General features: G+C 33.6%; 1 protein-coding gene across 2 annotated transcripts in view; it reads right to left on the bottom strand.

Moving 5' to 3' along the window:
- The window catches only part of CRB1 (crumbs cell polarity complex component 1), a 266,744-nt gene that overhangs the window by 127,091 nt on the left and 116,309 nt on the right, over positions 1–23,344 (bottom strand). For both annotated transcript variants that reach the window (XR_012489048.1, XM_074308671.1), the window contains exon 2: positions 12,731–13,312. Coding sequence is in view for 1 of the 2 variants with exons in the window: in XM_074308671.1 (XP_074164772.1) it covers positions 12,731–13,312 (582 nt within the window). In the remaining variant the exon portion in view is untranslated. The remainder of the gene's footprint in view (positions 1–12,730; positions 13,313–23,344) is intronic.

The raw sequence follows: 23,344 nt of genomic DNA, 5'->3' as shown, positions 1-23,344 counted from the left end.
TCTGAGGTGACTCCTCTGATGCTCTGACCCTTTTAAGATTTTTCAAATTGCTACTGTGGAATAATATGCTGCCTTTGTGAATGAGCCATATCTGCTTTTCCTCTGTAAGATACTAACCTGAAGGGCAACCCAGCTGAGACCTACATGCCTAACCCACTTAGATGGAGCATTTGCATTTTATGCTAAATGTGTCTATATTATAAATTTCACACTTCTACACTTACAAAGTTTTCATCATAATAAATACTATTTCCACACTTCTATTCGGCAGGTTCATTAACATTCCTGCATAAACTGAAAATGTTAAAATTTTAATAGCCTCCCAAGGGCTTTGTTTTGTGCAATGGCACAAAGGTTTCATCCTAGGCTGGGCATATTAAAACATCCCAATTTATGCTTCTAAGCAGGACTAACTAAATAGCCTTCAGTCTATTCCTGTGCCTCATTCTGATAGTCTTTAAGGGAATAAGACTCCTTTCATTTGCCCCCAGAGGATAAGAAAGCAACAACATATACTTATGAGGTAGGTAAATGCTGTCCTAAGCACTCTATTCCATTTTCACAAAATTTTAAATGTTATGTCACTCTGGACACTCTAAGCACTGTATAGTTCACTCTTAATTTTTTTTTACATTTATGGCTTGGCAATGACTTATTATCATGACATTTATTCTCTCTCCTGAAATCCATCCACAGTTCATAGAAAATGAAGGAAATTGTCTTGGTCTCTATGTTTTGAGAAATCCCATCATTGCTGATGGCTGAATAGTATTCAGAGAAGGAGCCAGTGTAGCAAAAAGAGATGTACCTCTTAGTTAATAGTAAAAATGGTCTGGGCCTCTAATAGACACTATCTGTGCACTAAGAATCATGATGAAAGCAATTATGGTGGGAGCACGCCTTTTACTTTCCACGATAAATTTCTCAGCTTGCTTTTCTCCAATTTATATTCCCACTTAGGAAAGAACTAAAGAAATATGCATTTATTAAGTTCCTATTATGTTACTGTGTGCCAGACATTTTATAAATATTATCTCATTTGATCTTCACAAGAACTATGTGAAAGTGGTGTTATTATGATCCCCATTTTTCAGCTGAGGAAACAAAAGCTGTCAAAGATTAAATGGCTTGCCATTAAATCATGCAGCCAGTTAATTGTTTAAGGCTGGATCTGAACTCAGGTTTCCTTACTACAAGATTAATGATCTATTCAGAACATCATTTAATTGACTCCATTTAAAACTACATTAAATATTTATATCAACCTAAATTTAACTGCATAAAAATGATGATCATGGAGATATGTGTTGCACATTTTTTGATTTGTGTTGAACCTTGCACTTTCCTAGGGAGGGTCCAGCTCTCCTAAAGCAATATAATTTGCACAAGATTCATTTTGTGGAATTTGTTTCAAACTCTTTGATTCCCAAGTAAAAAATTTCTCAACAAGATGTCAACTGTATGTATATGGTACCTGAACAATTAAATAAATTCAGTAAATTATGTGTGTATGCATATGCAAATATGCACTGGGGGATGGGAATCCAAAACCTTTTTAAAATGTCTAAACTGATCCTAATCTGTGGAATTTAGACAATTCTAAAATGTTTGTGAATCTATGCTGACTACATATATATCACATATGTGTTACTACTTTTTCAAACATATATAGATATTGTGATTAATAAAACTAATTTTAAAGTATTACTGAATTGATAATAGTTTTGTCCTTAAGGATTTTCTTGATTAATATACACTGAATTCAACTATTATTATGTACGGCTTTATAAATTTTTTTGGTAAAAAAAGGCTCTTCATACCTGAGAAAATTAGATACAACAAATATAGAACAAATCTACCAGTTGATTTGGTTCCACAAAGATACAGTCTGTGAAATTTAGAATATCCACTTTGATTTTCATACCTTATTTGCTTACTTGAGTTTAAAAGAATCCTTTAAGGACAAAACCAGAAGAGATATGGGGTTAGGAAACAAAAATCTTCAAGTCTTAAAAAGGTAATAACTGATCTCACCTCTGTAAGTAATTGCTCCAACAATGCCAACTATAACACACCTTCCCATGCTATATCATTTTTATCTGTTTCTCAAGAACTCTTCCACAGAATTCCTCAAGAATATTAGGAACCACTTTGCAGATCTCTTGACACTGACACACCAGTGAAGTCTGTAACCTATAGTCATTATCTCTTCTTCTCACTATCTTATAAGGCCAACTTTCACCCAAATATTTGCCTTTGCAACTATCATCTTTTTCCCCCAATTATTAGTATCTGATTATATTCTTTATGCAGCTTTTCTTCCATTATTCTTCATTGATAATTTCTTGGAGACTACAAATTTGTACCATGTGTCCATGACCTTTAGACAACCCTCAATTTTAAGATAATAACTTTATCAATATGTAAACATGTTTGAAAATAATGTCATAGTATTAATAAACAGAATCCAATAATGCTTTGAGAATTTAACTTTAATGTTCCCACTGATACTGTAAGGCAATTACATATTCACAGCATTTTAGAATTGTAAGAAATTGTACTTTTATTTTCTATATTCATTTTTAGGATCAGGAATGTACTTGGAAGCAGAAACTTTTTAGTACAGCAGATACTTTTGATTGAGTTCCTCATTTTCTCAAGAAATGAAGGAAATCCATTTCCATTTGATTTTCTATGTAATAAAAGTTTGATTCCTTCCCATCCCTTTCTGCTGAAACAATTCTTTATGTCTATAGTATATTCATAGTACTTGTCAGCCACTTCTTTCTGAGAGATGCTGTGCCGTTGACTTAAAAAAACCTCCATAGTAGTGATTGTTCTTTAGTCATGAATTTAAAAAAGTATGTGTAGCCGTAAGAGCTGTGTCAGAATAGGCCACTTTGCCATTTGGGCTGGTTCCCATTTTTAAAAGTATATGGCAAATCAGAGAAGCTTTAGAAAGGAGCAACAGAAAATGATTAAAGGAATGGAAAATAAGTTTTCCAAGAAAAGGTTAAAATAACTAGGGTCATGTACCACAGTGAAGAGAAAGCTAAGGGGTGAAGATTACTGTCTTCTAATATTTGTCTGGCTTTTATTAAAGAGAAATTGAATGCCTACAAAGGTCCAAACAAGAAGAAATGGGCTTAAAGCAGGAAAGACTTCAGTGGGACATGATAAAGAATTTAAGGAAGTTGTGCTATCTCTGGAGCTTTTCAAAAAATTGAAAAGATCTGTCCTGAATACGTTAGACATTCACCTGCCTGAAGGCAGCAGGCAAGAGCAGATAATATCTTCAGGTTCTTGCAGTTCTATAAATGGCAATACTCAGATTTTGAGAGGATTTGCTTTGTCGTCAAAACTTAGTGCTGGATTTTCCCTCATTCTATATCTAAGCCTTTCTTTACTGATAATCTTGAATATATCAATCATTCCATCTAAAATGATATTTTTGGTTGACTGTTTTTCTTCCTTTCTTTTGTGAAACATGAGCTTACTGTTGCTTCATCACGAATCATATCACATAAAAATTATATTATAAATAGAATAACAGTATAGTGAGAACTCTCTTTTTAAAAGAAAATCCTGTCATCTCTGTGGGAATCTCTGTCTTATACTTCTTGGTTTCCTTCACAATAAGTATCTGTTGATATATTCATAAGAATAGATTAGAATACCAAATATATGTATAATTAAATACAGAACAAGTAGGCATAATATATTTAAATAACATATAATCTATATAACTCAAATACCCTAATGTATATCCTCTATGGAAAATAATTAAATTAAAGTTTTGATGCCCCATCTTTGTAATGGAGTAAGGAGAAAATGACAGATCATTCTTTTATGGAAGCTAAATTATAAGGAAATTTAAATAGCTCTTTAGCAGGCTAAATAGGAAGTACTAAAATATATGTGGTGCAATAATACCCTTGAAAATTAAAGGCCTTCTTTTGTTGCTATTAATTTCTTCACCTTCTACATGAACTAATTCCTGTTTCTCAGCTACTCACATCTTCCTTTCAAATTACCTTGCATAGTTAATATGTTCCAGTTATTCTCTTTAGTCCCTTATATGTGTCCTTGTTCTCCCATCTATTATTAGAATGTTAAGTTAGCTATGGAAGGAAAATGTTTCACTCATTGCAACTATGCCATCAATGCCTAGTGGAGTGCCCTAGTGGAGTGCCTGATACATGGCAAGTGCTTAAAAATGCTTGTTGATCCACTGACTCAAAGTTATACTCTATTTATCTAGATATGATGAAGCAATGTTGACCAGCATATTCAATATTCAGAACTCTTTTATGCTTTATTTCAATGGGTTCTTTTTGCTGTAGTATGGTAACCCATTAGCATTTTGTTTGTGAACATCTTCTGTAAGCGTGCAAAACAACATTTTGTTAACTGCCCCCTCTCCTTTTTGGGTCACATCATGTATTCCATTGACCTTTCATCACTCTCTCCCAGACCCACCCATTTTCTTCTTTGAAGTCATTATCTGCTTGACATGAAAAATATACATTACAAAGTCTAATGGCCAATTTCAAACACCAGCTCTCATTTATGGAATGATTAATTACATAAGCCTAAACTAAAAGCTGTCACATACTTGGAGCTATTCTTCCATAATAAACAAAACAAAACAAAACAAAACTTTTGCAGCAATTTATTTTCCATTCAAGTTGTGGTTTTATGCTTATGCAAGAATGATTTTTCTTGCACCTTTGTTGCCTCTCCCCCAGCCCATTTCACAGTAAATGAAGCACAGCTGAATCACAGCTGAGGGCATAGAGAATGATTACAGTGCAATCTCTCTCTCTCTCTCTCTCTCTCTCTCTCTCTCTCTCTCTCTCTCTCTCTCTCTCTCTCTCTCTCTCTCTCTCTCTCTCTCTCTCTCTCTCTCTCTCTCTCTCTCTCTCTCTCTCTCTCTCTCTCTCTCTCTCTCTCTCTCTCTCTCTCTCTCTCTCTCTCCTCTCTCCCCCTCTCCCCTTTTCCCTCTTTCCCTCTCTCTCCCCTCCCAGTTTTTTTTCTCCTCCATATCTGCTATCTTTTAAAATTTATTACATTTTCTCGCTCCACAGCTCTGAGAAACATAGACTCTTTCCCAACAGCAAGGTTCTTTATGATCACTCTAAATTTGGACACAGCCCACAGCAGCAGAGGTCGACCAAATCAGGCTTCCAGAATACATCAGCAGGTCCAGGTTGAGTCTGAGTGGTTCAGGGCAACCATGCTGACTGCTAATAGGTTTTCCCCAACACACTCCCTTTCCTTTCCCTCTTTGGCTTTTCTCTGGATTCCGCAAACCCTCTTTGGGTTTCTCATCATTTTACCTGAGCTTCCATAACCACTGGTAACCATGGAGAGGCTGGGGGGAAAAAAAGCATTCATTTGGGGCCATATGAAGGAGGAATATGAGGAGATCTTTTCTCCTCATGTAGAGTTTGGTGGTTGAAACCTGAAATCACATCCTTTAATTCATGCTATGCTCATGAATTAAAGGATGTTATAATCACATGGCCTCGACTAATTTTTATGTCGGCAATTCAAACACTTGTTTAAAAAGGAAAAAAAAAAACAAATCAACTGTTAAATGTTTCCCCCCCAAAGAACTGAGGTAGTAAATCGATTGCCAACTGGTTAATAAAGGAGGGAGGGGCAGAATATTTGCTCTAAAGGTGCAGATGAACACCATTAAAAGCCTGCTGTTGGAAAAGAAAAGCTCCCTTGTCAAAAGCTTTTGATATTTCACTGGGCAGATACATTGTACATCACTAGGCACACTAAGGCATGATTTGACCCAGGGTATAAATGAATCCGTTGTACAGTGAGGTGCAACATAATGGCTTTTTAATGAATTTCTAGATAAAAGCTATTAGTCGGCATTGGAGTGCCCCTTGGCAATCCGTTTATGCCTAAAATGAGACCCCCAAGTGGATTTTGCAGGAGCCAATGATACTAATATTGTTAAAGGTGAGACATGATTTTTAAGTTGTGTTTTTGCAGCAATGGGACTGTCAAATTGCTATTAGTTTCCAGAACTTCCAATATCGCCCCTTTTGTCCTTTGATATTGATAGCGTAGGACTTGAGGCCTGTTCATTACAGCCTCCAATAAGAAGCAAGCATAAAGAAACCTTTCAACTCCTCTCAATCAATTCAATTCAATTCAGCAAACATTTACTAAATGAATACTCTATAAAAATTTCAGTCCTAGGCACGAGGGGAAGAAAGATAAAAAATAATAATCTCTATTTTCAGAGATTATTTTCAGGGATTTTACAATCTAATGGTAGGCATTTCATTACAGACAAGTGTGATACAAGTGCAAAGCCAAGGTCCAGGTAAGATGTGATAAGAAATTTGAGGAGAGAACAAGAGCATTTTCAGTTGGTGAGGGGATCAGAGAAGTTTTTATATGGGGCATCTGATCTGGGTACTGCTTATCCTTCATGATTCCAAACATCTATACATTGTGTTTCAGAAATATGAGCAATTTGCACACGCAAAAAAAGACAATAAGTTCATCTTAACTGAACTTACTTAAGAAGTAAGTTCTTCTTAACTGAAGAAACAGGCAGTTATTCACTTGGTTTAAAAGAGATAACAAGGAAATTTATTAAGGGAAATAAGGCAGGAAAGATAATTTTGCAAGAGCCTGTAGAGGCCTTAATGCCAGGCTGAGAAATTTGTATTTTAACCTATGGCTTACGAAGAAATATCAAATCAATTAACAATACTTTATTCCATCAGGCACTATAACTGCAAAGATAAAAAAGAAATAGACTGTGTTTTCAAAATTCTAAATGTTGAGAGGTAGCATAATGTGGTGTTTTGTTAAAAAAAAAAAAAAAAAACAGAATTTCCTAGATAAAAACTACTGGTCAACATTGGAGTGCTCCTTGCCAAATCCATTTAAATCTCATGAGTGGATCTTATAGGAACCAAATAACTTGAACATTAGGGAAATTATTCTGGTAGCTATGTGAAATGCAGAGAAAAGAGAGAAAAGGACAATGTGGAAAAGGTAAAGAATGGGAGCAGAGAAGAATAATTGGACAGTTATTACAGTAGTCTGGATAAAAAAAAAAAATTTAAAGGACCTAGAATTGGACAGATGCAATGTATAAAGAAAGGAGCATAGATATGGAAAATATGTTGCTAAAAATAGAAATGTGTAACACTTAGTATGATGTTTGACAGCAAACACTTAACAAATGTTGATGAACTAATTATTTGATATAATTTAGAAATTGATTATTAAATGTCAGAGGTTAGAGAGATAAAAATCATAGATTTCTTAGAGGGTTTCAATTTGAGTAATCCAAATTATCATGGTATCATCAAGCAATAAAGATAAATTGGTATTAAAGACAAGTTTGTGGTAAAAGATGTTAAATTTGAATTTAGAGATTGTTTGAATTTAGAGTATGTTGTTAGCTGGGCACAGAGGCAGCTATCTCTAGCTACCAGTAGACAGCTAGGAAAGCAAAAATGGAACTCAACAGGCAAATTAGGACTAGATTCTGGAGTCATATGAATAAGAATGACCATAATAGATAGTGGGAGTAGAGAAGATCACTGAGGGAGGGAATTTAAGGAAAAACAGAAAAAAGAGAAGGGCAGAGCTTTGAGATATATTCATGCTTACCAGGCAGGAAAAAGGAAATAAACCATTGAATGAGAATGAAATAGTATTTTGACAAATAGGAGAAAAACCAAAAAGGATGGGAGGGAGGGAGAAAGAGGAGAAAAAGTAATTGGTGCTATCAATTTTTAAAAAAATTATACTGAGTATGTTCAAAATAATTCAAAGAAAGGGACTAAAATATTCATATCCTTTAACCCAGAAGTTTCACAGCTATGTATATCCTTCTAATAGGTCAATATAAAAAAAAGAAAACCAAAATATTTATAGTAGCACTATCTGTAGTAGTAAAAATCTAGAAACAATGTAGAAACACTATCCATTGATTAAGGAATGGTTAAAAAAGTTATAGTTGATAAATGAAATGTATTATTAGTGCTATGAGAAACCATTAATGGGAGGAAATCAGAAAAGCACAGAAAATGTGAAGTAATGGAAAATAAACAGAAAACCAAAAACCAACCTTCACAGCAATTCCAATAATATAAATAGAGAGAACAACAAAACAATGAAATCAAGTGCTGTGGAATAATAAGAAAAAAATTAGGTTTAGACCTAAAGAAGAAATATTAAAAGTATCTTTCTTCCCTCTTTGAGAGGGTAGAGAGGAGAGGACATGTAACACTATAGATGTCAGACTTTTTTTTTTTGACATATTGGTTTGTTTTGCTTAACTGTTTCCCCTCCCAACTGCCTCATTTTTTCTTTTATTATAATGCTCTAAGAGGAAAAAGAGGAAGGATATGTTTGGAATTGAAGGTGATATAAAAACAAAACTACATCACCAAAATATATTTTTTTAAAAAGGAAATTGAATATGAACAAATGTTTTAGTCTGGTCTAATTCAATTGCAGTCATGTATACAGGGCCTTTCCCTTAGTTACTTAGTTATTTTTAAACTTTTTTTTAGAAATTTGACTTCTCATCATTTTAAGTATCACATACTACTTCAAAATGATATGAACATAAAATGAGTGTAGCTCTATAACCAGGAAGAAGAAATTAAAACTCTGCCCAAGGACATTGACAATATGAGAGGGCACACAGAAAAACTAAACTGAAAAGAATAAACTAAAATATGAAGTTACTAAATTACTTCTCTTCCTTTCCTCAAGAATCAGCTCACTAGGACTGTTCTTACAATGTCATGGATTTGATAATGTATTCCATGCTACTTTTTCTGGGTGTAGTTTGTAAAACCCAACCATAGTGCCAAAATTAGTTAGGCCTCTGAGATCTTGCAAGTCCTGGAATGGTAGATACCAGGATTATCACAAGAGCACTATGTTGGGGAATACTCCTGCTTTTATGCAAATCTTGGCAAGCTACTCAGACTATTCATAGGTTCAGTGTGTTTAGCATCAAACAAAAATATTATGATTACATAGACTACACACAATTAATTCCCTTGTCTAATTTCACCAAATGAGAGTAGGAGATAGCAAAGTAATTCTATTATGAAATTAAAGAGAAAGAAGCATGACATACTAGTCACATTCATTCAGGAAATATGGAGAATAAAATTAAAAGATAAAAAGATTATAAGTTCCTCAAGAGTGCAATCTACATTCCATTTTCTTTTTCTAACCCCTTGACTACTAGTATAGTGTCAGGCACTTATAAAGTACGTTGTAAATATTTTTCAACTCAGCAAAGACATATTGTGATATGTTAAGAGGTGATAAAGGGGAAAAAAAAAACACCTCTTGTTGAAAATATATATATATATTTTTACTTCAGTCAAATCAATAAGAAAGTGCAAAAGCATTTTCTCCTTATTCTGATGGGTGGAATTTTGAGCACATAGCATGAGTTATATAATTCATTCCCAATATATACTTGGTTGAATGAACTAGTGGACACAATTATTAAATTTTTGAAGCCCATACATTACAAATATGTCCTCAGTGATGTCTTTTATGCCACTATCAACTAAGATTTTCACATAGCTAAAGAATATGCTTATAAGCCTCATAAAAGCTCTGTGAGGTAAATACTACCAGTGTTATCACTCTCACTATATAGACAAAGAAAATGCATTGCTGAAAAGGTAAATGACTTATCTAAACATAGCTAAGAGTTGTTTCCATTTGGGTTACCCAAATTGGAGTCTATAAAACTTGTGGTACCCTTTCATTTACAGCTATAGGAGATCATTGAAAGAATACTGATGTTAAAAAGATAGCCAGATGCTGTTGGGAGTTGGTTTATCAATATCTATATCTTGCAAATGGACAATGAAAATGACCTACAATTAAATAGGAGGGAGGGTGGGATTGTATTTGAGAAATTCAAGTGATCATAGTCTGCTTTCTATTGCAAGAAATTCATGTCACACCAACAAAATAATCATAAAGGGTCTCAAGGAATAAATTATGGTGGCATTTACTATATTAGAATAATATGTTATAATCATGAGGCTACATTTTCTCATACCAATAAGTTAATGAAAATCATATTATAAACAACAATAGAGGATTCTTGTATAAATTCTGTAAAATGTAGAAATGATAATGATTATGGTTGTTTTATAGACTGTGAGGATAATAATGAAAGAGTTAGAAGAAAAAAAATTGGAATTCCAAGAAAATGGAAGTAAACAAGAGAGATGGGATTTAATGCCACAGGTGGCTCTAGAAAGAAGAAAAGATGGAGTTATAGGGTAGTGAGTAGAATGTATCATATAGTACAGATGTGTAGAAATAAGAAATGGTGAGTTTCCTGAAAAGAGATGAAAGGAAAAACAACTTAATGAGGCAGAGAAGGGGGTTTGAATATAATAGATAGATAGGCATCCCAATCTTATAATAATGAAAAATTTAATAGATAAGATGAAGAAAGATAATCATGAAGTGCTTATCTAAGTTGGTGTTTGGTCTTCATAATGTTGGGAAGGGTCAAGGAATATGAATAGAACATTCCTAACTAATCAAGTATAAATTGAATCATGTATTTTATAACAAAATTACCATAGAACTATTTTGAGGAAGATATATATATATATATATATATATATATATATATATATATATATGTATATATATATATATATATATATATATATATATATATATATGTGTGTGTGTGTGTGTGTGTGTGTGTGTGTGTTAAACTTTATCACAGTGGTCTGTTTAATCACATGGCATGAAAAAATGAACTAATCCATTCAACAGTAAATTCACTTTTAAATAATGGGTTCTTTCAACATCTCCATCATACTCTGATTAGTAAGTACTTTGAGAGGAGGAGCCCAGTATTTTACATGATAATTTTCCCTGATAGGACCTGATAGAAGAATTAGAGGGTGCAGTTAGAATGTAAGCGCTTTACTCTACATGAAGCAGTAGAAGTTAGCCTTTGGAGAAGTGAGACAAACCAGGCCCATTGATTGTGGCTCAAGTTTACCCAGCTCAAGACTCATTTCATAAAATTACATAAATTGATGCTGACTGAAGTGATCAGAGCCAGGAGAACACTGTACCCAATGACAACAGGATTATGTGATGATTCAACTGTGATGGACTTGACTCTTCTCAGCAATATGGTGATTTAAGACAATTCCAATAGACTTGGGATGGAAACTGCCATCTGCATCCAGGGAGGGAACTATGGAGACTGAATGTGGATCAAAGCATAGAATTTTCACAGTTTGTTTGTTTGTTTTGTTTTTTCTTTCTTGTGTTTTTCCCTTGTGGTCTGATTTTTCTTGCACAACCTGTCAAATATGGAAATATGTTTAAAAAAAAAGTTTACCCAGCTCAGCTATATCAGAATAATTAAGAGCATAGTCAGATCAAAGAAAAAGCTATGTGCTCTATTGATATCTATGAAGTATCAAGGAAACTAGAGGAAGGCGATAATCACGTTGGGTATACTTTTTTATGAAAGAATTTTCCAGAATGAGAGGTAAAGAATTATTATCTGCATCAATGGACAGATATCTACTTTAAGGAGGTCATAAAATTAATAATTCTGTTTTTTCCTCTGACTTTATAATCCCTAACTCTGTTCTTTGTCTTCACTATGATTGTCACTCAGTCCATTCCTCAATTCTTTTCCAAACCATCAAACCTGAACTGGCCATACCTCCCATTCTATATCTTAATCCTTTAAGGAAACTATTCATCTCTGTACCAAATCTATATTCAAGTCCCTTGTTTCCATTTCCTATCACTAATTATGCCTTGGATTACCTCTACCATCTACTGCTTTTGCTCTTGCTGATGTGCTGAATGAATCTAGATAAAACTATAAAACCATGCTAATTGTATCCACTATGAATTTGTTATGTAATTTAAACTGGGTCCTCATTGCAGTAAAGCAATTCTTTTATACATCTTATAAGTATACTTATATTTTATATTTTATACCTTATAATAAAGGTATTATGCTTTATAATACCTTTTTATACTTCACCATGCTACTCACCATAGAATCTATGCTAAACCTTTACATTCTCTTTGGTTTTTAAAGGCCTTCACAACCTTCATCCTTCCTACTTTTTTCAATTGTTTTATAATTTATCCCTCTCCACGTACTCTATAATCCAGTAATATTGACCTGCTTGTTATTTCTCTTACATAACATTCCACCTCCAGATTCAGTGCCTGCCATACTCTTCTCTCTTTATCTGTAGGTTTCTTACTGTCCTTTTCTTCCATAAAGATTCAGTTTAAATTTTATCATAAGCAAGAGGTCTTTCTCATTATCCCCTTCCCTTTCCTCTCACATTACCTCCCATTTGCATTGTATCTATCTGGTTGTCTTCTGTCTTAAATGTGACCTCCTTGTGAGTAGAGACTGTGTTTTTGCCTGTCTTTGGCACATAGAAAGCACACAATAAATGTTTGTTGATTAAGATAATGAAGTATCAAAAGATTAATATACAACATAGAAATGGAATATAAAAATACTTATCATTCAACAGTATTTAATTTGGTAACCCAAAAGCTCATTTCCATGTAGTAACTAATTCTAATTGAGAATTTGATCAACTAAATGGTTAGGATATAAATTATTATCCTCATTACTTTCTATATCCATAATGAAAAATATCTTATTTGCAATGAAACTTACCAAAAAATCCTGGTGCACACTCACAGATGTAGCTCCCAACTCTGTTGTGACATTTAGCCCCATTTCGGCAGGGTTCTGAAACACATTCATCTACTTCTCGTTCACAATATCGTCCTTGATATCCAGGGACACAGTAACAGGAATAACCATTGATTCCATCCTGGCACACAGCTCCATTGCGACAAGGGTTGGAACCACACTCATTGAAATCAGTCTCACAGTGTTTTCCAATAAATCCATCGGCACAGTCACAAAAAGGGCCAGAGGTGCCGTGATGGCAAATACCTCCGTGTCTACAAAAGCCTGGGACACAGGACCTAAAAGTGATTTCACAGGTTTTCCCACCATATCCTGGTGGACAACGGCAGAGAAAGCCAGGTTCAGTATCCAGGTCAAAACAAATTCCATTTCGTTTACAAGGCTTGGAAGAACATGAAATTAACTTTTTAATGCAATCTTCTCCCACATTTTCAGTTGTGCTGGAACAACGGCACGTATTGTCCTTACCAACATTATCACATGTAGAATTGGTTAGACAAGGATCTGAGAGACATCCAGTGTCATTTCCAATGCAAAAGGATTCTGCAAGGGGGAAAAAAAAAAAAAAAAAACAAGCACAAAATGATAGGTAAATATTCAGATACTTGAGAAAAGCATAAAATAAAATAAAAAACACAATTTTCTCTTAAAACTGCATATAACTAATAAGTACTTTAGATTTAGAAATTCATAAACTAAATAAATTTGATAAATCAAAATTTCCTAATAAAAACTATTTTGAGAAATTATTTCTTACCTTTCTGCAAATTTTCCTTGATATAAGAACAAGTGAACTATGAAATAACCATATTATTTGGCTATATAGAACTGGTTTAATGATAGTATAAGCTTAAATTTTTGAAATTTACATTCTTTTATGGCAGATCAAGATGGAATGGTAAGTTTAAATTAGGGCAGAAACAAAATTTGTTGTTCTCAAAATATATTTCTTTGCTCAAAATGTACCTGGTCACTTCCAACTCAATTATCTAATTGAAAGTGAAATTGATATTTAATTTTCTGATATGAAATTTGACTAATATTTTAGGCTCACCACTTTTTAATGCTATCTGCATATAAGTCATTATTATTATGGAGAATCTGTGTGCCATAGTGTATAGAAAACTGGATCTGCAATCAGGAATATGTGGGTTCAACTTCTGCCTCAAACACTTTCTAGCTTTATAACCATTGGCATGTCTTTCTCCATTCCATTCCATCTTTTACTCTGAGGTTAGTACTATGCCTGGTATTTTATCATGAGTAAGCATAGTGGGTGCTTAATTAGCATTTATTGACTGGCTTATCTTAAATTCTGTTTAAATTTCTTCCTTTGTAAAATGTGGAAGTTGGACTTGATGGTTCTTTGAATCTCTAAATCCATAATCCTATGAACTATGGGTAAGTCATTCAAGTTTTCATTATTCTCAGGAAACCGTTGAAGACTTTAAGTTACAGACCATAGGTATATATCTAATTATCATTATCATTACTGACATTATTAATCCTACTCTAAACCAAAAAAATCTGATAGGATAAAAAAAAACTAATTTTCATCAATTTTCATTTAGAACTATGCTCCTTAATACTGACTAGTACTCAGTTTTGTTTTTAGACTGAAAGGAAAAGTATTTTTTATTAATATGGCATTAGTATGATTTTTTTGAAAGGATTCCATTTAATCACATTAAGATTTTTGGGAACTGTAGCATTCCTAACACAAGGCTCCAGCAATGAGTTTTATTCACTGGGGGAAAATAATCCTTGATTTGCAATTTGACAAAATAGGCAGAAGGTCTGGGAGACAAAGCTCAAACATGGATTTGGAAATTTCAGCATTTGAATCCTCCTTAATAAGAGTTGTGTAACCCCAGGCAAGTCCCTTAACCTCACTAAACTTCAACTATATAAACTATTTCCAAAAATGAGAACAGTAATAATATCCACTTCACACAAGACTGTTGCTCAGTTAAATAAAAACCTTTAAATTCTAGATCTATAAATTTTACATAATCTATTAATGGATATCTTTTAATGGCTTCTCAATACTTACCATGGATTAGCCACTACAAAAAAAGGAACATTTATAATTGCGGGAAAAAAAAGGAAACAAGAAAGAACTAAGGGTAGAAATACTGTCTAAAATATTTACATCAATATTTAAAGTGCTAGTGTTCCGGTTGAAAATACATAGCTAAATATATCAGAGTAATGCTATTTTCCATTGCAAATTCTGTTTGTTTTTCCTCTAAATACAATCAGGTGTTATTTGAACCATAAAAAAATACTACAGAATTTTCCATATATTTGAAATGAGAGCTTCACCTAATTTAGTAACCACTTTTTGTTATGACAATTGGAAATCCTTAAGCTGCTACTTTCCAAGCCCATAGAAAACCTTTAGGCCTGTAAAGAAAATTTCCATTAAGCAATAGACCGAAAATAACATGCACTTTAATTGTATAATGGAAAGGAAAATGGATCTTTCCCCCAAAAAAACTGCATCTATGTTACCAAAATAAAAAAAAAAACTGTACAGTTTTTATCTAACCAAAAAAAATAATTTTAAAGATTTTTTTTCTCTTCCCCTTAATGGTTAATGGTAATCTGAATTACCCAGATAACTGGACCTAACTTGCCACAAATATCCTTTTGCCTATGAAAAAATAATGTCAGACTGAGTCTTAACCTGTGTCAACTAAAATCTTTAAAATGGAGTAATTAGTCAGAGGAAGATTTGATGCCTCTGTAATGATGATGAGACCTCATAAGTCTGGCAGCTTGATTTCTACTGTCCTGTCAATGGGCAGCAAAAAGTGGTGAAAAGAAAATTTATAATCTGAAATGTATTAATGATTATTAAGCACCTATTATGGCAAAGTACTGTGATATCTGATAGAGATCAAAAGATACTAAGCCATTCCTTCTCTCACTGAGATTCCATTTTACTGGAGGTACAGAGAATAACTAGCACAAGGAAAATTGAGGCAGTAGAGAACATTTAACAAGGGTCAGGATTGCATCAGAGAAGCATTCATGGAGGAGGTAACTAACATTTGAGCTGAGTTTTAAAAGCAGATATGAATTCTAAAAGAAAGATTGGGTGGGGAGTGGGGCTGGTATTTTAGGCATGAACTGAGTGGATACATAAAGGCATATGAAATATTAAATTCAGAGACCAGCTAGCTTCATTATGTGTGTATATATCTATATACATATATATATATATCTATATATATATCTATATATCTATATATTTATATAGATATATAGATATATATATATAGATATATATATGATCTTAGACAAAACCAAACAAACAATATCTAAAAACTTAAAGGAAAGAAATAAGTTTAAGTAGGCACATGTCTAAAAGCTTAAAAATCCCATTGATTGTATTCAAGGGTATGATGGACCCAGTTCATACCAGCTTGGGAGAAGCTATTGTTAAATTTTCAGTGGGAATATTTACTCCTCTAAAATATGCAAAGCTACAAATGTGGGCTTGATTTATTGTTTTGTTGATTGTTTAGACTTAAAGTCACAGAGAAAATGTGAATAATGCAGATTCATTTAAAAGCATGTCAAAAGTATTTTGGGGATGGGGGATAGTTGTTAAACCTTTACTAGCACACCCTGATGATAGCCAAGAAAATTTCTTCTATGGCACTGGACACACACGACACACACACACAGCACACACACACACCACACACACACAGAATAGTGAAGTGGAATAGGCTGGCTATTATTCTTTTACCATTTTTTTTTTTTTTGTTAATCTACTACCCTATTTTCTGAACCTATGCTTTTAGTCTTAAATTATGATAGTAATATTCTTCAGGAAAATAATAATATGATCTAAACTCATGCATCTTTAAGAACATATGCATAAATGTTTTCAGATATAAACAACTGTAAAGTACTGAAACTTTGAGTAGGTGCACTGGGGTCAGACAACCCAGCACTTAAGGCTAATTACAGATTGGACAATACTCTATTAGCATATGCTTGGAAAATGGCCCTTCACACTATTCTGTTCTGGCTAGATCTTTTGGTGGATACAGATAATTGTAGGAGGGATTAGGGGGTGGAGTGAGACAAGCCAGGGTCACTTTGGTGGGAGATGAGGAGAAGGGAGGTGGGGGAGAGCCAGTGTCCATCCCCTTCACTTCTACAAGTGACCAAGAATAAAGACCAAGGACTTTTGCTTATTCTGACTCTGGCTGATTCTAAGGCACAAATAACAATCATGGTACTTTTATGATAGTTGACATTTATATAGTGCTTTAAAATCTGCACTTTTAAAATATTATTTCATTTGCAGCTCATATTTGTTCTGACTTAAAGATTATCACCAATTAGCAGATGAGAAAAATGAAACTTGTAGAGATTAAGTAACATCTATAATGACAGCTTGTAAGTATAAAAAATAGAATTTTAACTTAGGTCTTCCTTCAAGTGAGCCTCCAAATCTAACCCTCTTTCCATTAACCTGAACTACCCAGTCTTTTCTTAAGAATGTTGTTTATAGTAGATTCAAAAAGTATGTTCAAATTCCAGTTTTTATTAATAAATAAAGAATCTATTTAGTGCCTATGTGCCAACCATTGTTATAAGTGACATTTTTGCACTAGAAATGCAAAGACAAAAATTCCTTAGCCTCAAAAAATTTTCATATATAATGTGTACACTGACTATATAATGTATACATAATATATATATATATATGTGTATATATATATATATATATGTGTATATATATATATATATATATATATATATATATATATATATATATATATATATATATATATATATAGACTACCTATATGGCTTTTGGCAAGCCACTAAACCTGTCATAGCTTCATTTTCTCATCTGTACAATAGGATTGGACTTGTTCCAACCAATGAACTTCTTGGATTTCTTCCAATTCTAAAGGTTACAATTATATTAAAATAAAATATTTGGATAATTTCTCATTTGGCTGCTCAATTACCTCAGTGAAAAACTGCTCTATACATGAAAATTCATCATATTATTGTAATTCTGTTATTTCTATTCCCTTCTTCTAGGAATAAATACATGCAATGGATAGAGACTAGGCCTTAGAGACACTAATTCCTGGGTTCAAGTTTTGCCTTTCTCATTGACACATACTAGCTGTACAGGCATGTGCATGTTCCAGAAAACTGTCTAAGAGTATAATTTAGTCAGTCAGTCAACAAGCTTTAATTTATTAAGTGCTGACTTTGTGCCAGATATCGTGATATGTAGTAGAGATACAAAGAAAGAAAAATAACATGATCTTTATCCTCAAGGAGCTCACATTGGAAAGGGGGAAAGGATATACAAACAACTAGTTGCAGATAAAAGGTCTACATAGATGAAATCATAGTTCCCAATGAAAACCTCTCCCTCAAAATCAAAGAAATCTAAAGGCAGTTGATGACACTGCTTTTCATTAAAATAGTTAAAAAAAAAAAGAAAGGTAATCAAAATGCTTTTTGGGTGAGTACAATAAGTAGAGACTTTTCTTCTTGTGATATTGGGTACAGTGACAAGACATTCTTTTTATGTGAATTATAAGAAACAATTAAAAATCTTCTCTCCCTCATGTTTATTTGCAGAAAAGGTAGCATCTCTTTCCTGAAATGATATCTATTGATGTGTTAAGGATAGATTACTGGGTATGCATGAGGTAGAAAAGGCCAGTCAGAACAATGTCCAGAGTAAGCTCATAATCATCAGCTATAGAATCACTATGTCAGCCAGAGAAAGATTTTGTCTATCATTTACAGAGTAACTAATAGATTCCAAAGAGGGAGGATATGTATATCAATTTCCCCCTTTGTGGATTACTGTGGATCACAGATATCTCAGCTACATTGCATTACACTTCCTAATTGCTATCGATTCCTCAATTCTGTCAGTTGGCCATACACTCTGAATTATTTTTTCCTGCTCTGATTGTGACCATCCACACTGTTTTGCTCAGTCCCCCTTGTGGACAAAATTGTGTATTTTCAAGATGTGATTGGGAATGAGATATGAGAAAAAGACCTGGGTTAAATAATCATGGACTTTCATGGGCCTGAAAACGACCTAACCTGATAGTCACAGACAATTCTATTTTTAACAATAAAAAATAGACCACCATATCATTCCCTGGAGGCCTAGAGCTAACCTCTCCAGATAGTTATTATTAATGATATTAATGGTTTAAGAAAAGTAAATGCTTTTGACTATGCCAAAAATACAATTCCAGGTCTTGAAAAAGTCGTTTAAAAATTCTAATTGGTATTCATTTACCAGGGAAAATCACAATGGAGTGTTTTAGTTCAGGCTCTCACTTGTGAATCACATATGTAGTTGTAAATTTTAATAGAATGTGAAGTCTATTTGAGACTTTCAGACCAATTTAGTTTTCTGCTGAATTACTTGCAGTAAAGTTTGCCATCTACTGGTCATTTTAAATATTTCTAGAGGATAAAAATAAGTCATGTAACGTAGTACTGCTAACATTTGACAAGGTAGTTTTTGGATTATAAATAGGTTATTCTCTTTGATTTGGAATGAAGTAAGTAATGTAAAATGTCTTTATTTTTGTAATAATTTTCAACTAAAGAGAAAAAGGGAATAGGAAACAAAGCCAATTTAGAGGTTCAGATTATATACAAGATTTCAGAGGGTGCTTAATCACTGTATTCAGATGTAATTATAAATAACATCTTTACATAATTGGTACTTTACTCATTTAAAAAATCATTTTGACTATCTGGTGCTAAATATGTATTATTGATTGAATTGAATAATTGTCAAAGATGAGAATTATTTATCCTCTAATATATTCAGATCTCTTACCTATCTCTTTTCTGATAAAACAACTAGTAAGTGGACATTTGAGACTCATAGGGACTAATCCACCCTTATTATATAGTCTCTTCCTTGAATTTACTGTCTCTTTTATTCTTCTCATATATTTCTATTGCCATCTGAAGGACCAATCAATCTTGCTGATCTCTAGATCCTAAATGAATTAGGATCAATACAAAAATTTGAAATGAACAAAAGTCAGTCCTTTAATCAGCATAAAAGAAAAACAAATACTAAAATGATATTATCTGTTTGCTCTCTAAAAAGGAATTTTTAAAAATTACTGATTTTTAAGCAGACCAAATAATTTTCAGTTTTCTTATTGTTGTCATCTTTCCTTTTTTGAAGAGAAATGGCATCACAGAATGATATATTGATTCAAATATTAGTTGGATTTAAGTGAGGAAGTGTTTCACCAAGTCCACTGGCAAGACAAAACTCAGGATCACCAGCAATTTCCCAGGATGCAATAGTTTGATATTGGTGTTTTTGAGCTCTGGCCAAGTTCTAAGAGCTCCACAGCATCTGTTTCAGCCACCTTCATGACAGTTGGAACAAATTTTCCTCATCTACCCAATCCATCGGAGGGAGTCTTCACTTACTTGGAATAGACATCCCCCTAACTCACAATGGGTTTGAGATCTTTTGATTACTCTCAACCTGGCTTAGCCTATTTGCTGAAACAATTTTACTAAGGTGTGGCTACTGTACTTGCTACAATTTCTTGGAGCCACAGATGAAAGTTGAGTGACAGGTGGACACCAAAGGTGGATAAGTAGCCCTGAAAAGAGCTCAGCAAGCCCTCAAACCAAAGGTGTGGTTTTCTCTCAATAATCCAGAATGAAGCCAAAAGACTTCTAGAAAGAAACTAAAAGTGAAAGATAATTAACAAGTGTTTCCTAGAAAAGTTTTTTAAAAGTCTTGTTGCAGTTGGTTTTATCATAAATTCAAAGCAAACAAAAGATTATTTCATGGGGTACTGTTATCTTGCCTTATAAAGTTCATGATGCTCACAAGGAAATAATTCTATAAAGAGAATCACACTGTTAAGTGTCACTGTGGAAAATAAAAATGTAGAGAAATGTTTTTAAAGTCTTGAAAATAGTATTGAAGTCAGATCAACATGTACTTTGATATCTAGTCATTTAAGTTTGAAGATAGGAACAGGAATATGTGCTGGAATGTGTGGTTTGATATTGAGAAATGAAAGACACCAAATATTTGTAGATTATTTTTAAGTCTTATCTATGGAAATCATGAAATTTTCTTCAAGAAAACATAAAGTATGGGGCAGCTACATGGCACAGTGGATAGAGCATTGGTCCTAAAATCAATAGGACCTGAATTCAAATCCAGACTCAGACATTTAATATTTCTTAGCTATGTGACCCTTGGCAATTCTCTTAATCCCAAGTACCTTGGCAAAAAAAAAATTAAAATTAATTTTTAAAAAGAAAGCCGAAAATACCTAATGTGAGAAGCAATATCTCTCAACCACCCTACCACCCACTCTCTCTCCTTTCTTTCTTCTGTCTCTGTCTTTCTGTCTCTCTGTTTCTGTCTATCTGTTTTACTTTGTCTCTTTCTCTCTCTGTCTCTGTCTCTGTCTCTGTCACACTCACACACATACACATACACATACATACAATCAAAATGACTCTTAATAGAGGGAGGAAATGACTGATTACAGGTTTAAGAGTATTTCATAATCAACTAGGTATAGTCAGATTATTAATGGATTAGAGTAATGATCAAAATCAGCAACAGATTGGAATAAAAGATAAAATAAGAAAGTATTGTTTTCAATTAAAACAGTTTCAACCAAATTTACTTAAACAAGATGTTCACACTAAAAAATAAAAAGTGAATAAAGAAAACATGTTGTTTCTGATTACTACCATTTTACTAGGAAATTTTAACCAATAAGAAACAGCTGCTACAAACAAAAAGCCAAAAAACAAACCCCAAACCTCTCAAAAAACAGGCCAGGAATTTCTGCAGACAAGAAAACATTTAAATCCTTTGCCAAGGAAGGAAATATGGCAACCAAGAGTATTAACTGCTTTAGATTATAAATCCATTAGGAAAACAGTACAGAAGAGAATGGCAGGAGATTATGAGCAATATCACTTTGCAAAAACACAGAAAAGTAATTTTGGGGAAAAATATGAAAACAGCTCAGTAAGGGATTCAGCTTGGTAATCATACCAAGATAGGGCCATCTCTAGTCATCCTCATCGATATGTTGCCATTGGATCCATATGGCTCTGAAGAGAAAGTGAGATTGGTGACTTTGCACAGTCCTCCCTCACTTAAATACATTCACTCTCATGTCATAGCATCATTTCCTGATGTCATGGTCCTCTTCAAGAAAGAAGGGAAAACAACAGCCTCTATGAATGGGAGCTCCTCCACTGGGGATCTGGACAATTGCTCAACATAACTCTCTTTCTTTTCTGTTAGTATCATTTCCTTTCTCTTTCCTTCTTTTCTTCTCTGTTCTTCTTTCTCTTCCCTTCCCTCTGCCTACATAGTGATGGGATTATAATCATTGCCCTGGCCCTAGCCTACTTCAGCCCAAACTTGTCCCAGCCCAAACCCCACAGAAATTCTTAATCACTCACTGAAAAGCAGGTCATCATGCTCTGTAACCAAACCATCTGATTTAGACATACCAGAGAAATAGCTGATAAAAGAGTAGCCCCAACAGGATGCAAAACAGGACATTACACTCAAAATACAGAAGGTACTTTCTCCCATATGGCGGGTGCGCACTTTGTTTGTCTTGTCCTTGGTTGAACTTTTGTTAGTTATAATATTATTATTATATATAAATACCACACATACCCACATGGGCTTTTCTGTATGCATTCTGGCTAATCACATGTGCACTTCCACCAAGGCTTTAGGACTTTCCTAACAAACTCCTCATGTAACCTCAAATTTTACATATTTTATGAAGTAATCTGCATCATTTACTTTATAAAATCCTCATCTGGCTTTGCTGGGCTGCTGACTCCTTCAGGGAGCTTGGCTTGCCCACTAAGTTCTTAAATCTCAATAAAAACCTTGATTTGGAGATAGCTTGAGGCCTGAATGTTTTTGGACAACACTTGAATTACTTACTTAGACCCTAACAATAGGATATACCTTTACTTGCAAGTGCTCTGCTCAAAGTAATACAAATTTTCATCTTTGAAATATCAAAAGATACCTTGGGTTTATATATTAGGATCATTTCTTAAACCCAAATCTCTCTGGATCCCATGGATTGACCAACAACAGATCCAAGGCTAAATCCTTCTTGGTCATTGTTCAGGTTCAGATTGGCTCCCAGTGAATATAAATAGCAATGCTTTCTGTTTTGACAAGAAACCCTAAGGGTCTTCTCCTCCCAGATTAATTTTTTCTTGACTAGGTAAAAAAGACTGTTTTCTGCTTCATTTTTTACCTACCCTTAATCACTGATTGGGCATTGCCTCAGTCAAACTAAGACTTATTAAAGATCTTAGCTTAAAAAGGTCATCTTCTCTTACTGCATCCAGTGCCATCTCCAAATATCCCAACCTATATCTTGCCACTGGATCCAGATGAGAAAGTGAAGCTAGTGACTTTACATAGTCTTCCCACACTTAAATCAATTCATTGGAATATCATGGCATCACTTCCCTGATATCATTGTCTTTTTTTTCCCAAGT

This window comes from Sminthopsis crassicaudata, chromosome 4, assembly GCF_048593235.1.
Source record: "Sminthopsis crassicaudata isolate SCR6 chromosome 4, ASM4859323v1, whole genome shotgun sequence".
NCBI classification, from domain to species: Eukaryota; Metazoa; Chordata; class Mammalia; order Dasyuromorphia; family Dasyuridae; genus Sminthopsis; species Sminthopsis crassicaudata.
This window is presented reverse-complemented; position numbering and strand designations above follow the sequence as displayed.